Source organism: Ursus arctos, unplaced genomic scaffold (genome assembly GCF_023065955.2).
Source record: "Ursus arctos isolate Adak ecotype North America unplaced genomic scaffold, UrsArc2.0 scaffold_10, whole genome shotgun sequence".
Classification (NCBI taxonomy): domain Eukaryota; kingdom Metazoa; phylum Chordata; class Mammalia; order Carnivora; family Ursidae; genus Ursus; species Ursus arctos.
Genome location: NW_026622764.1, coordinates 75,832,284 through 75,847,210, shown reverse-complemented (window position 1 = coordinate 75,847,210; position 14,927 = coordinate 75,832,284). Strand labels below are relative to the sequence as shown.

Below are 14,927 nucleotides of genomic sequence, written 5' to 3'. Positions count from 1 at the left end.
AATTGTACCAGATCTGGCTAGGGAGAGCCCCTTCAAGTTGGCTCTTGCCCTTTTGATACGTCCTCATTGTTGTTTGAATACTTCTTTACTTCCAGGCTCATCTTGTACTTTTCCTGCTCTAGTCTCAGAAGCAGCCATTTAACCGGGGAATGGAATGTGTTTTAAATATTTGCAATATTCTTGTTTGAAAAGCATATTTAAAAAAAGTAATTTTCACTTACTTTGTTAAAAAAATGCCATTTGATTTATAATAGCATTTTATATTTAATGCCGATTAATTTTTAGTGCCATTTTAAACATTTACCCACAACCCAGTAGATCCCATGAGACCCTGATCTTGTGATCAAGATTCCCCCAAACACACTCGTTTTTTTGCCTTTTTTTTTTTTTTTAAGTAGGCTCCACGCTCAGTGTGTGGAGCCCAACATGGGGCTTGAACTCATGACCCCGACATAAGACCTGAGCTGAGATCAAGAGTCAGACATTCAACCAACTAAGCCACCCAGGTGGCCCACTAGTTTTTTTTTTTTTTTTTTTAATTTTATTTTTAAGTAATCTCTATACCCAATGTGGGGCTCAAACCCACAACCCCAAGATCAAGAGTCTCATGCTCCACTGACTGAGCCAGCCAGGCACCCCACCAATTACACTAGTTTTTAAGAATGTAAACTAATGAGGTTGTCAATACTAATAAGAGAACTTACATTTATTAAAAAAAGCTTTAAAAAACACATGTAAAAAAAACACATGTAATTTTTTATCTGTGTAAATACTTTATTCTGTTTCTACATAGGATATTGAAATTTGTGCATTTTTAAGACAATATACAGCTAACTGAAATAAAATACACAAGAAGCTTATGAGATATGAGATACAGATGAGAAAATCTGAGAAGTTTTTAATTTAATTTGCCCTACTGGAACATCAGGACAACTGGACTTGATATTGATATTGGCCTTGTGTATCAAATATTTTTTCTGTAAGTACTAGCAGACACCCTTTCAAAGAGCACGTTGTACTACTGTGTCTAGGAAATCAGTGCATAACTAGGTTTTCCAACTTCTCAAGGTACAAAGCATTATTTTAATTCTAGGCCCTCTAACAGAATCCAGTATCTATTTTTACTAAGTTCTTTAATGAAATTTTATTAAGAAATTATTGATTCAGAAAGTAGATATAAGGCATCTTTATCTTACAAAGAAAATCAAGAAAACAAATATCTAGTATTTTAAACAAACTCCAAATTCTGACATTTGGAGCAATATGATTCCCAGATTATCTTTTTCTAAAAGAGACTTCTTCCAGCTTGTTTCCAGACTTCTTTTACTCCTTTAATGCTTTCTCTTTTCACACATTTCCAGTATTCCTGTACACTTTGTTGTTGTGGTACCTGTTAAGCAGAAGTAAAAGTAAAGAGATCAATCTCTTCAAAGTTAAACATGATTTTATGTGAGCTCTGTTATTATTTCCCACATGCCTCCAAAAAATACTTGAGGTGGATTATGTTGTAAAAGATAACTGCAACAAAATTCTAGGACAAAAGACAAAAAAGTGAACGTGATGTAAGAGTATCCTTGGGGGGGGGGCTGCCTGGGTGGCCTAGCTGTTAAGTGTCTGCCTTTGACTCAGGGCGTGATCCCAGAGTCCTGGGATCGAGCCCTGCATCGGGCTCCCTGCTCTGCTGGGAGCCTGCTTCTTCCTTTCCCACTCCCCCTGCTTGTGTTCCCTCTCTCGCTGGCTGTCTCTCTCTCTGTCAAAAAAATAAAATATTAAAAATATTTTTTTTGAGTTTTATTTGTCCCACAGACCAATAGGTGAATTTGAATGCAGTGATAATGGCTAACGTTTACTTCAAGTGTCTCAGGCACTATACTAAGTATTCTACACTTAATTCTTAAAATTTTTTTTTCTGGTAGATTCTATCAGTTCCTCATTGTACACAAATGAAGAATGTGAGGCTCTGAAGAATTAAGTGGCTTTGCAAGATTAGACAGTTAGTAAGTGACAGAGCTGGGATTTGAATTTAGGTGTATCTAACTACAGAGCCCAAAGCAATATTCTAGGCTATGATTTCTGAATAGTGGTTTCTGATTAGATTCAGATAAAAAAAAATGCAAATAGAGGAGGGAGTTAAGATGGCGGAGGAGTAGGGGACCCCTTTTCAGCCAGTCCCCTGAGTCAAGCTGGATAGGTACCAGACCATCCTGAACACCCACGGAATCAGCCTGAGACGCAGGAAGATACATCTGGGTCTCTACAAATGAACATCTCCAGCACTGAGTATTGAGGTACAAAGCAGGGAGCCGTGAATCCGCTCACAGATATTGGATGATAAACGGAAGGGGAAGGGAGCCGCCGCGTTCGGGCGCCTGGAAGCGGTAGTCACCTGCACGGGGGAGTGGGTGGACTCGCGGATGGCACCCGTGAGAGAACAGACAGACGGTGAGCCGGGAGCATGCGCCACCAGACTGAGGGCCGGAGCTCTGGTGCGCTCACTGGAACCAGACTGAGACCGGGAGCTCCGGGAGCACGTGGGGGCGGCTGGCGGGAGGCGGTGTTAGAAACACAAAGGAGAGAGACACGCAGGCCCTGGAAGTGAGGGCTGGGACACCGGGTCTGGGGCGCACATCCTGGGACGCTGCAGGGTTGAGCAGCACCAACAGAAACAGAGTTAAAGTGGCCAGAACATCAGTGGAGAACGGTCCGTGATACCTCTGTTCTGAGACAGAGGCTGAGATTCGGTCACTGCTGCTCTGATTCTCAGAAAATGCACAGCAAACCGCCAGGGAAAGCCGCCAGAGAACAAAAGCCTGGAAATACCGGCTCACAGTGTGTCCATCCCCATCCCCCCTCGCAGTGGACACGGAGACTCTACCCAAACAGGGTTGCCTGAGTATCGGCACGGCAGGCCCCTCCCCCAGAAGGCAGGCTGAAAAATCAAGAGCCCACATCCCTAAGATCCCTATAAAGCAAGGGCGTACGGCCTGGGTCCCGGTCAATAATTTGGGCCCTGGACAACCCCACAACCTCACCTCATCAGAATGACGAGAAGGAGAAGTCCCCCCCCAGCAAAGAAAAGACAATGAGTCTGTGGCCTCTGCCACAGAACTAATGGATATGGATATAACCAAATTATCAGAAATGGAATTCAGAGTAACAATGGTCAAGATGATGTGTAGACTTGAAAAAAGTATTAACGAAAATGTTAATGAGAATATAGAATCTCTAAGGGCGGAAATGAGAGCGAATCTGGCAGAAATTAAAAATTCTATGAGCCTAATGCAGTCAAAACTAGAGGCTCTGACGGCCAGGGTGAATGAGGCAGAAGAACGTATCACAAATTGGAGGATGGGTTAGTTGAAGAGAAAGCTAAAATAGAATCTGGACTCAAAAAAATCCAATCTCAAGAATGTAGGTTACGGGAGATTACTGACTCGATGAAACATTCCAGTGTCAGAATCATCAGCATCCCCGAGAGGGTGGAGAAAAACAGAGGTCTAGAAGAGATATTTGAACAAATTGTAGCTGAAAACTTCCCTAATCTAGCAAAGGAAACAAGTATTCGTGTCCAAGAGGCAGAGAGGACCCCTCCCAAGCTCAACCACGACAAACCTACGCCACGTCACGTCATAGTGCAATTCGCAAATATTAGATCCAAGGATACAGTATTGAAAGTGGCCAGGGCCAAGAAATTTCTCACGTACAGAGGCCAAAATATCAGAATTACGTCAGACCTGTCTACACAGACCTGGAATGAGAGAAAGGGTTGGGGGGGCATTTTTAAAACTCTTTCAGAGAAAAACATGCAGTCAAGGATCCTTTATCCAGCAAGGCTGTCATTCAGAATTGATGGAGAGATAAAGACCTTCCAGAATTGCCAGTCACTGACCAATTTCGTAACCATGAAACCAGCCCTACAGGAGATATTAAGGGGGGTTCTATAAAAGTAAAGAGGCCCCAAGAGTGATACAGAACAGAAAGTCACAATCTGTAGAAACAAAGACTTTACGGGCAACATGGCATCATTAAAATCATATCTCTCAATAATCAGTCTTAATATAGGGGCGCCTGGGTGGCACAGTGGTTAAGCGTCTGCCTTCGGCTCAGGGCGTGATCCCGGTGTTCTGGGATCGAGCCCCACATCGGGCTCCTCCGCTATGAGCCTGCTTCTTCCTCTCCCACTCCCCCTGCTTGTGTTCCCTCTCTCGCTGGCTGTCTCTATCTCTGTCAAATAAATAAATAAAATCTTAAAAAAAAAAAAAATCAGTCTCAATGTAAATGGCCTAAATGCTCCCATAAAGCGCCACATGGGTTGCAGATTGGATAAAAAGACATGACCCATCCATATGCTGTCTACAAGAGACTCATTATGAACCTAAAGATACATTCAGACTGAAAGTAAAGGGATGGAATACCATCTTTCACGCCAATGGACCTCAAAAGAAAGCTGGGGTAGCAATTCCCATATCAGACAGATTGGATTTTAAACTAAAGACTATAGTTAGAGACATAGAAGGGCACTGTATTATTCTTAAAGGATGTATCCAACAAGTGGATATGACAATTATAAATATATATGCCCCCAACAGGGGAGCATCAAGATACACAAGCCAACTCTTAACCAGAATAAAGAGACATATAGATAAAAATACATTAATAGTAGGGGACCTCAACACTCCACTCTCAGAAATAGACAGAACACCCATGCAGAAAATCGACAAAGAAACAAGAGCTTTGAATGCCATACTCGACGAGCTGGACCTCATAGATATATACAGAACACTACACCCCAGAACCAAAGGATACTCATTCTATTCTAATGCCCATGGAACATTCTCAAGAATAGACCATGTTCTGGGTCACAAAACAGGTCTCAACCGATACCAAAAGACTGAAATTATTCCCTGCATATTCTCAGACCACAACGCTTTGAAATTGGAACTCAACCACAAGGAAAAATCTGGAAGAAACTCAAACACTTGGAGACTAAGAACCATCCTGCTCAAGAATGATTCGATAAACCAGGAAATCAAAAATCAATTTAAACAATTGATGGAGACCAATGAGCATGAAAACACAACGGTCCAAAACCTATGGGATACTGCAAAGGCAGTCCTAAGGGGGAAATACATAGCTATCCAAATCTCACTCAAAAGAAGAGAAAAATCTAAAATGCAGTCTTTATATTCTCACCTCAAGAACCCGGGACAGCAACAGAGGGACAGGCCTAATCCACGCACGAGGAAGCAGTTGACCAAGATTAGAGCAGAAATCAATGAATTAGAAACCAGGAGTACAGTAGAGCAGATCAACAGAACTAGAAGCTGGTTCTTTGAGAGAATCAATAAAATTGACAGACCACTGGCAAGACTTATCCAAAAGAATAGAGAAAGGACCCAAATTAATAAAATTATGAACGAAAAAGGAGAGGTCACAAGCAACACCAATGAAATTGGAAGGATTATTAGAAACTTTTATCAACAGCTATATGCCAATAAATTAAGCAATCTGGAAGAGATGGAGGCCTTCCTGGAAACCTATAAACTACCAAGACTGAAACAAGAAGAAATTGATTTTTTAAACAGGCCAATTAATTATGAAGAGATTGAGTCAGTGATAAACAATCTTCCAAGAAATAAAACTTCAGGCCCGGACGGTTTTCCTGGGGAATTCTACCAAACATTCAAAGAAGAAATAATACCTATTCTCCTAAAGCTATTTCAAAAAATAGAAACAGAAGGAAAGCTACCAAACTCATTCATTAAGGCCAATATTACCCTGATCGCCACACGAGGCAAAGACCCCATCAAAAAGGAGAATTACAGACCGATTTTCCTGATGAATATGGACGCCAACATCCTCAACAAGATCCTGGCTAACTGAATCCAACAGTACATTAAAAGGATTATCCATCATGACCAAGTGGGATTCATCCCTGGGATGCAAGCGTGGTTCAACATTTGCAAATCTATCAGTGTCTTAGATTTTATCCAGAAAGAAAAATTCAAAAATCATATGATTCTCTCAATAGATGCAGAAAAAGCATTTGACAAAATACAGCATCCTTTCCTGATTAAAACCCTTCAGAGTATAGGGATAGTGGGACATTCCTCAATCTCATAAAAACCATCTATAAAAAGCCTACAGCAAATATTATTCTCAGTGGGGAAAGGCTGGAAGCCTTTCCCTTAAGATCAGGAACACGACAAGGATGCCCACTCTCGCCACTATTATTCAACATAGTACTAGAAGTCCTTGCAACAGCAATCAGACAACAAAAAGGGATAAAGGTATCCAAATCGGCAAAGAAGAAGTCAAAATGTCTCTCTTCGCAGACGACATGATACTGTATATGGAAAACCAAAAGAATCCACTCCCAAACTATTAGAAGTTATAGAGCAATTCAGTAATGTGGCGGGATACAAATCAATGCTCAGATATCAGCTGCATTTCTATACACGAATAATGAGACTGAAGAAAGAGAAATTAGGGAATCCATCCCATTTACAATAGCACCAAAAACCATACGTTACCTTGGAATTAACTTAACCAGAGACGTAAAGGACCTATATTCTAGAAAGTATAAAACACTCTTGAAAGACATTGAGGAAGACACAAAAAGATGGAAAAATATTCCATGCTCATGGTTCGGAAGAATTAACATAGTTAAAATGTCCATGCTACCCAGAGCAATCTACACTTTCAATGCTATCCCGATCAAAATACCAATGACGTTTTTTGAAGAACTGGAACAAATAGCCCTTACATTTGTATGGAACCAGAAAAGGCCCTGAATCACCAAGGAACTGCTGAAAAGGAAAAACAAAGCTGGGGGCATCACAATGCCGGATTTCGAGCTGTACTACAAAGCTGTGATCACAAAGACAGCATGGTACTGGCACAAAAACAGACACATAGATCAATGGAACAGAATAGAGAACCCTGAAATGGACCCTCGGCTCTTTGGGCAACTAATCTTTGATAAAGCAAGAAAAAACATCCAGTGGAAGAAAGACAGTCTCTTCAATAAATGGTGCTGGGAACACTGGACAGCTATATGCGAAAGAATGAAACTTGACCACTCACTCACAACATACACAAAGATAAACTCTAAATGGATGAAAGACCTTGATGTGAGACAGGAATCCATCAAAATCCTAGAGGAGAACATAGGCAGCAACCTCTACAACATCGGCCAAAGCAACCTTTTTCATGACACATGTCCGAAGGCAAGAGAAACAAAAGATAAAATGAACTTGTGGGACTTCATCAAGATGAAAATCTTCTGCACAGCCAAGGATACAGTAAAAAAAACTAAGAGGCAGCCCACGGAATGGGAGAATATATTTGCAAATGATACTACAGATAAAAGACTGGTATAAGTTCTACAAAGAACTTCTCAAACTCAATACGCAAGGAACAAATAAACAAATCATAAAATGGGCAGAAGATACGAACAGACACTTTTCCAATGATGACCTACAAATGGCTAACAGACACATGAAAAAATGTTCAAAATCATTAGCCATCAGGGAAATTCAAATCAAAACCACACTAAGATACCACCTTATGCCAGTAGAATGGCAAAAATTGGCAAGGCAAGAATCAACATTTGTTGGAGAGGATGTGGAGAAAGGGGATCCCTCCTACACTGTTGGTGGGAATGCAAGTTGGTACAGCCACTCTGGATACAGTGTGGAGGTCCCTTAAAAAGTTAAAAATAGAGCTACCCTATGACCCAGCCATTGCACTACTGGGTATTTACCCCAAAGATACAGACGTAGTGAAGAGAAGGGCCATATGCACCCCAATGCTCATAGCAGCATTGTCCACAATAGCCAAATCATGGAAGGAACCGAGATGCCCTTCAACAGATGACTGGATTAAGAAGTTGTGGTCCATATATACAATGGAACATTACTCAGCTATCAGAAAGAACGAGTTCTCAACATTTGCTGCAACATGGACGGCACTGGAGGAGATAATGCTAAGTGAAATAAGTCAAGCAGAGAAAGACAATTATCATATGATTTCTCTCATCTATGGAACATAAGAAGTAGGAAGATTGGTAGGGGAAGAAAGGGATAAAGAAAGGGGGGGTATCAGAAGAGGGAATGAAGCATGAGAGACTATGGACTATGAGAAACAAGCTGAGGGCTTCAGAGGTGAGGGGGGTGGGGGAATGGGATAGGCCGGTGATGGGTAGTAAGGAGGGCACGTATTGCATGGTGCCCTGGGTGTTATACGCAACTAATGAATCATCGAACTTTACATCAGAAACCAGGGATATACTGTATGGTGACTAACATAATATAATAAAAAAACAAAAAATAAAAAAAAAATGCAAAGAAAAATACTGATCTCATCTATAGGAGATATCTCGGTGTTGTGATCATAGCTTATAATCTCTTTATAAATCATAAAATCTCCAGTTAAGGCTATAGATTTGTCCAAATTCTAGGTGTAATACCATTCACTTAATTACATGTAAACATATCATTTAAAAACTCAAAATCTTTACCCATAAACCTCGATGCATCCTGTTTTTTAAAACCCCGAGAAACTCTCCATGGCTAAGACATTCATCACCATCCACATCAAAGATCTTGAAGACAGTATCCAAAATATTGTTTGAGAGCTCCTGTCCTGTTGCTACTTTCACAGCCCTCTTAAACTCCGCTGAAAGAAAACACAGAAGAACTCATCAGCCATGTGAAATAGTCTAAGTGGAATTAATCTAAATTTTATTATTTGAGAAGCAAAAACTAATCTAAATGTTCATTAATGGAAGTAAAACAAAACCAAAAATACTCATTAAGAACAGAATGAAATAATAAATTTGGCTGAGAAATGTCATGAAAGTAATTGAAAGAGAGCAGGCTATTTTAATTTTTTAAATTTTTTTTTTATTTTTTAAAGCAGGCTATTTTAATTTTCAATGTTTTAAAGAAGGTATTCAAATATTCCCTTTTCCTTCTTAGGGGAAAAATAAGGAAAGTAAAAGCAAACAAAGTAATTTTTAAATGTGAGAGTCAATGTTGTAAGTCTAGAGTAACCACAATGAATTAAAAGGTCAACCATTGTTTTACTGATAACTGGCTCCTTGATCGGTGTGTTCTAGCTGAAGAATAGAGTGATATTATTTTTAGATGATAAAAATTAAATTAAGTCGGGGTGCCTGGGTGGCTCGGTCGTTAAGCGTCTGCCTTCAGCTCAGGTCATGATCCCAGGGTCCTGGGATCGAGCCCCGCATCAGGCTCCCTGCTCAGCAGGAAGCCTGCTTCTCCCTTTTCCTCTACCCCTGCTTGTGTTCCCTCTCTCGCTGGCTGTCTCTCTGTCAAATAAATAAAATCTTTAAAAAAGTTAAATTAAGTCATATAACTTACCCAGTCTGACAGGACGATGAGCTAAACTAAACATTTGCATGGCAATAGCAAAGTCTTCCAAGTGGGTCGTAAAATGACAAAATGACTTGAACTCATCCAAACTAATGCTCTAATAAATAACAAAAGAGAATTTTAATTATAATTTTGTAAATACATTAAATAATTTTAGAATATAAGCATAAGTCCTGTTTCTATCATAAAGCTTATGAACTTTCATAGCTTTCTAAGAAAGTCTATTAAAAAGAATGGGCACGGCCACAATGTATGGATGTGTAGACTGCACACTGGGTGAAAGGGGTCTCCTGGAGCAGGGCAAGACCTGGGGTGGCCCTGTGGTATAGACTGGATTCTGTTTTCTCAAAATTCATAGGCTGAAACCTTAACACCCAACATCACTATATTTGGAGATAGGGGTGTCAGGGAGGCAATTAAGGCTAAATGAAGTCATAAGGGTAGGACCCTAATCTGATAGGACTAGTGTCCCAATAAAATGAGGAAGAGACACTGGAGCTCTCTCACTCTCTGTGTAAGCACAGAGGACAGGCCATGTAAGGACACAGTGAGAAGGCAGTGGTCTGCAAACTGGGAGGAGACTTCACCAGAAACCAACTTGCCGGCACCTTGATCTTGGACTTGCAGGCTCCGGAATGTGAGAAAATAAATTTGTTGTTTAAGCCATCCAGCCTGTGGTATTTTGTTATGGCAGCCTAACGAAACTAACACATTAGGTTAAGCGGTCCGCCTCCTTGCTTTTCTGCTTTATCAATGGACACAATATTGAGTAAGAGCCCTGGGTTTTGGAGTTAGAGGAACCTATGTTGAAACTCCAGTTCTGCCACTTACTAAGTGCATGGTCTTAGCCTCTCCAAGCCCTAGGTAAGTAACCTTTCAGGAATTAAGTAATTTGTTCAAGGTCTACTAAATAGAACATCAGGATTTGAACCTTGATTCATCTGATTTAAAAACCTATGCACATAAAAACAAAACAACAAATAAGTTAGAAAAAATAATTTTTCCACTGAAAAAGTAAACAAAGTATGAAAATTCTTAATTTGAAAATAAATTCTTCCCTGTGTAAAAAAGTTTCTCTTTGGGTCGCCTAGGTGGCACAGCGGTTAAGCGTCTGCCTTCGGCTCAGGGCGTGATCCCGGTGTTACGGGATCGAGCCCCACATCAGGCTCCTCCGCTATGAGCTTGCTTCTTCCTCTCCCACTCCCCCTGCTTGTGTCCCCTCTCTCGCTGGCTGTCTCTATCTCTGTCAAATAAATAAAAATAAAATCTTTAAAAAAAAAAAGTTTCTTTGTAGAGACCTTTAGGATCGTGTCCTCTGCTTATGTGTGTGGTCTTCTTTTTTTTTTTTTTTTTAGATTTTATTTATTTATGTGACAGAGAGACAGCCAGCGAGAGAGGGAACACAAGCAGGGGGAGTGGGAGAGGAAGAAGCAGGCTCCCAGCGGAGGAGCCTGATGTGGGACTTGATCCCGGAATGCCGGGATCACGCCCTGAGCCGAAGGCAGACGCTTACGGACTGCGCTACCCAGGCGCCCCTATGTGTGTGGTCTTATTCAAGTTTCACTGCTTTCAGCCTTTGTGAATTTGTAGAAACTTTACTTTTAAAATTTTAACTAAGTTTTTGAAGAGGTCACATATACACATGGTAAAAAAAGTTCTAACCATATTATGGATAAAAAATAAAGTCTTCTCTCTTCCTTCAACCTCCAGTTCTCTTCCCCAGAGGCAAAGCACTGTTACCAATTCTTTATGTACCCTTCCAGAAATATTCTACTCATATAAAAGAACACACACACACCTGTTTTACACAGTGGGAGCACCCTCTTCACACATTTCTACACCTTGTTTTATACTTAAAAAATTTTTTATTTATTTATTTGGGGGGGGGGCAGAAACAGAGGAGAGAATCTTTGAGCAGACTCCTCACTGAGTGCAGAGCCTATAGAAGGGCTTGATCCTGGGACCCTGAGATCATGACCTGAACTGAAATCAAGAGTCAGACACTTAACCAACTGAGCCACCCAGGTACCCCCCAGCTTGCTTTATACTTTCAACAACAGATCTTATTAGCACAAGTAAGAGTGGCTGTTTCTCTGCATCATAATCTCAAAGCCGTCACTGGGTGCAACCTAATTTTTCTTTTACTGATAACTGAAAAATGGTATACCATCACTGTTTCAATCTGTATGTCTTGAGTTGTGAATGAAATTAAACACTTTTCAATTTTATATTCTTATTAGTCACTGTGGATTTCTCTTCTTGTGGTTTTTTTTTTTTTTTTTTAATGTCCTTCGCCCAGATTTTTAATGAGCTGTTACATGATTTACTGCTGGGAGACAAGTCCCCATGGGTCTCCCATGTTCCTGCACATCCTTCAAACAGAGGCTCCAACCACCTTTTTATTCCAGACTATCTTTCCAAGGACGTTCGTATAGTGAACAGCCTTGAATACTGACAATGTCTCCTTCAGAAGGAGAGGACAGGGGCGCCTGGGTGGCGCAGTCGTTAAGCGTCTGCCTTCGGCTCAGGGCGTGATTCCGGCGTTCTGGGATCGAGCCCCGCATCAGGCTCCTCTGCTGGGAGCCTGCTTCTTCCTCTCCCACTCCCCCTGCTTGTGTTCCCTCTCTCGCTGGCTGTCTCTGTCAAATAAGTAAATAAAATCTTAAAAAAAAAAAAAAAAAAAAAAAAAGGAGAGGACAGTTTGGCTTACTGCGCATTATAGAAGATTCAGATTCCTGAAGATGAGCTTTCTCGGCTATGTGTGTGGGCAGCATCCACCAGGGCCCCTCAACGTGGTCCCCGTAGAACTTGGGAGGTGAACTGACACAAACATGGTGCTCATGCTGTTGCAGAGCTATGAATAATAAAGTGTTTTGTCTCTGACTCAAGCATGTGTCTTCTGTCAGCATCCATGAAATGGTACAGGCTAACTTCCAAACAGATAAAATCTCAGATACTTTACAGTTATTAACACACTAATTTTTAGGATCCCATTGTATATTAAATAGGGCAAAATACAAGACCTTTCAAAGTTCTTGAATTAAAAAAAATTTTTTTGAAGGTGGAGGGGCATAGGGAGAGGGAGAGTAAAACCCCAAGTAGGCTCCATACCCAGAGCCCAACGTGAGGTGGGGCTCAATCTCATGACCCTGCGACCATGATCTGAGCCGAAATCAAGAGGTGTACACTTAACTGAATGAGCCACCCAGGTGCCCCCAAAGTTCTTGATTTTTGAGATCTCATTATAAATTAATGGGCCTATTACACGTGATGCCAATATTCCACCCCTCCCCATTTTGTTATTTTTTTTTCTTTTGACTTTGATTATAATTTGGGGGGGATGAAGGGAAGCAACAGAATTTTAACTTTTAGCTAGAAATTTCATCAATTTTTCCTTGAAAGCTTTGAGTTTTTCCTACAAAGATATGTATACCCCACTCTGATTGTTTCCAAGTTTTCTTCTAAACACACTCAGTTTCATTTTTCTTTTTTAAAAGATTTTATTTATTTTTGGGAGTGAAAGAGAGAGAGCATAGGGGCGGGGAGAGGCAGAGAGAGAGGGACAAGCCAAGAAAGAGATGGACAGCCGACTCTCTGCTGAGCAGGGAGCCTTATTTGGGGCTTGATTCCAGGACCCTGAGATCATGACCTGAGCTGAAGGCAAATGCCTAACCGACTGAGCCACCCAGGCGCCCCATTTTTCTCTTTAACATTTAATTCAGATGAATTAACCCAATGCCACTTATTAAAATTCCTTTTTTACCCAACTAATTTGCAGTATGAATTTACATATACTAAGTTTCCATGTGTATTTGTGTCTACTTTTTGGGAAATCTTAATATTTGTAACTGAAACAAACCTAGGCTGTTCTAATACAACCATTACATTTATAGATGAATCTAAGGGAGAACTGCTACATTTATAATACTAAGATTTCCCATTCAATAATAGGAGATGTCACTATAATTAGTTAAGTTTTCTTTTATATCCATTAAGACTTTAAAGTTTTTTTTTCATATATTTGTCATTAAATTTATTTCTAATTGTTATATGTTTCTATTGCAATTATATATGGGATCTTCATTGTATTTTATTATCTTTTTCCTCACTATAGAAATTACTTTAAAAAATTATATAAAATACATGTCCACTCCAAAAACATGTATTAGAACAATGAAATAAAAACAACACATAAAGTAAAAAGTCACTTAAAATCTCTCAACAGTGTATTAATCATTATTAGTAGTTTGGCAATCATTTCTTCATATATATACACACTAGTGCCATTACATTTTCTAACTTGCGATTTGTACACAGGACAGTTACTGCTAATACATTAGCATTGTAACATGCACTTTATTGAATTTTTACTGTTTCTAATGGCTTTTCAATTTGATTCCCTTGGGCTTTCTAGGTATATAATCACACCTATGCAAACAAAGACAACTGTGACTGCTTTCAAATGTTTATACTCTTATCCTGTTAATTTGCACGGGCTAAGATTTCCAGAACAATAGTAAGTAATAGTGGTGACAGTGAACATTCTTGTCTTATTCCTGCCTTTACTGGAAATGCAAAACTCATATTTGCAATACTGATTCTATCTTAGGCAATAATTCATTCACAAGAAAATAGTATGTAAAGAACATTTCTCACTTTATTTAATTACATAAATATTTCTAACATTATTTCATCTTTACCAGAAGAATAAAAAGGTATACCAACCTCTCCCGCTGACAACTTCTCTCTTACATTTTTCCAATAGATGTCTTTATTTTCAGTGTTAGTGAAAAAAAGTAGCCACTCTGCAAAGTCTTCTTTTCTCATGAAACTCAAACCTTTAGAAAACTGAAGGAATTCCATTTCTTGGACCTCCGTTTGTAAATTCTCCATAAATCTAAATGTTAAAATACAAAACTGATGTAAGGAACTAGTAGCATTCAACCTTCATATTAAAAACAGGATTGCAAAGCACCTTCAGCGCTACCTACTGAGTGGCTGGCCTCTTGAAATGCTGAGTCAAAATATTAGTGCTGTGCAAGGGGTGGGGGAGTGGAGGATATAGAGAATACTTGCTTCAATCTGTCACTCCCCATACTCAATTTGTGCAAATTATACTTGGTAACCTACATTCTGATAAAGATTTACAAAATTATGTAAAGTGTTGCTCTGATGTATCTATTACAATTTTTTTTCCAACATAAAAAAATTATCCATAATCAGAGAAACTTAAAATTCAGTTGGGCTACTGTTTTTAGAATGTTAATCATAATTAATGGTTCCTAATATTTTTCAGATACCAAAGTTGATTAATGTAGTCAATGGTTTTGCATCAAAAGCTTAGGTTTACCTAAAAATATCTGTAATCATTTGGACAATAACATATGAATAAGAGAGTCAACATTTTAAAAATAAAAACACGGCACTTTGATTGAACTGTCACCAACAGCTCCCTGAGAAAAATACAGGTTAAAAGGATATCAGATTTAAAAAAATCTTCTTTGAACAAGAACTCAGAAATGCTGCACT

General features: G+C 39.6%; 1 protein-coding gene across 1 annotated transcript in view; it reads right to left on the bottom strand.

Annotated features, from left to right (window-relative positions):
- Positions 1 to 753: 753 nt before the first annotated feature.
- Positions 754 to 14,927, bottom strand: part of MICU2 (mitochondrial calcium uptake 2) — a 187,159-nt gene continuing 172,985 nt past the window's right edge. Inside the window, exons 9-12 of the mRNA XM_026492985.4 lie at positions 14,124 to 14,295; positions 9,387 to 9,495; positions 8,522 to 8,679; positions 754 to 1,390 (exon numbers count right to left, since the gene is read on the bottom strand). Of these exons, the coding sequence (XP_026348770.1) occupies positions 1,286 to 1,390; positions 8,522 to 8,679; positions 9,387 to 9,495; positions 14,124 to 14,295 (544 nt within the window). The 3' untranslated portion in view covers positions 754 to 1,285. The remainder of the gene's footprint in view (positions 1,391 to 8,521; positions 8,680 to 9,386; positions 9,496 to 14,123; positions 14,296 to 14,927) is intronic.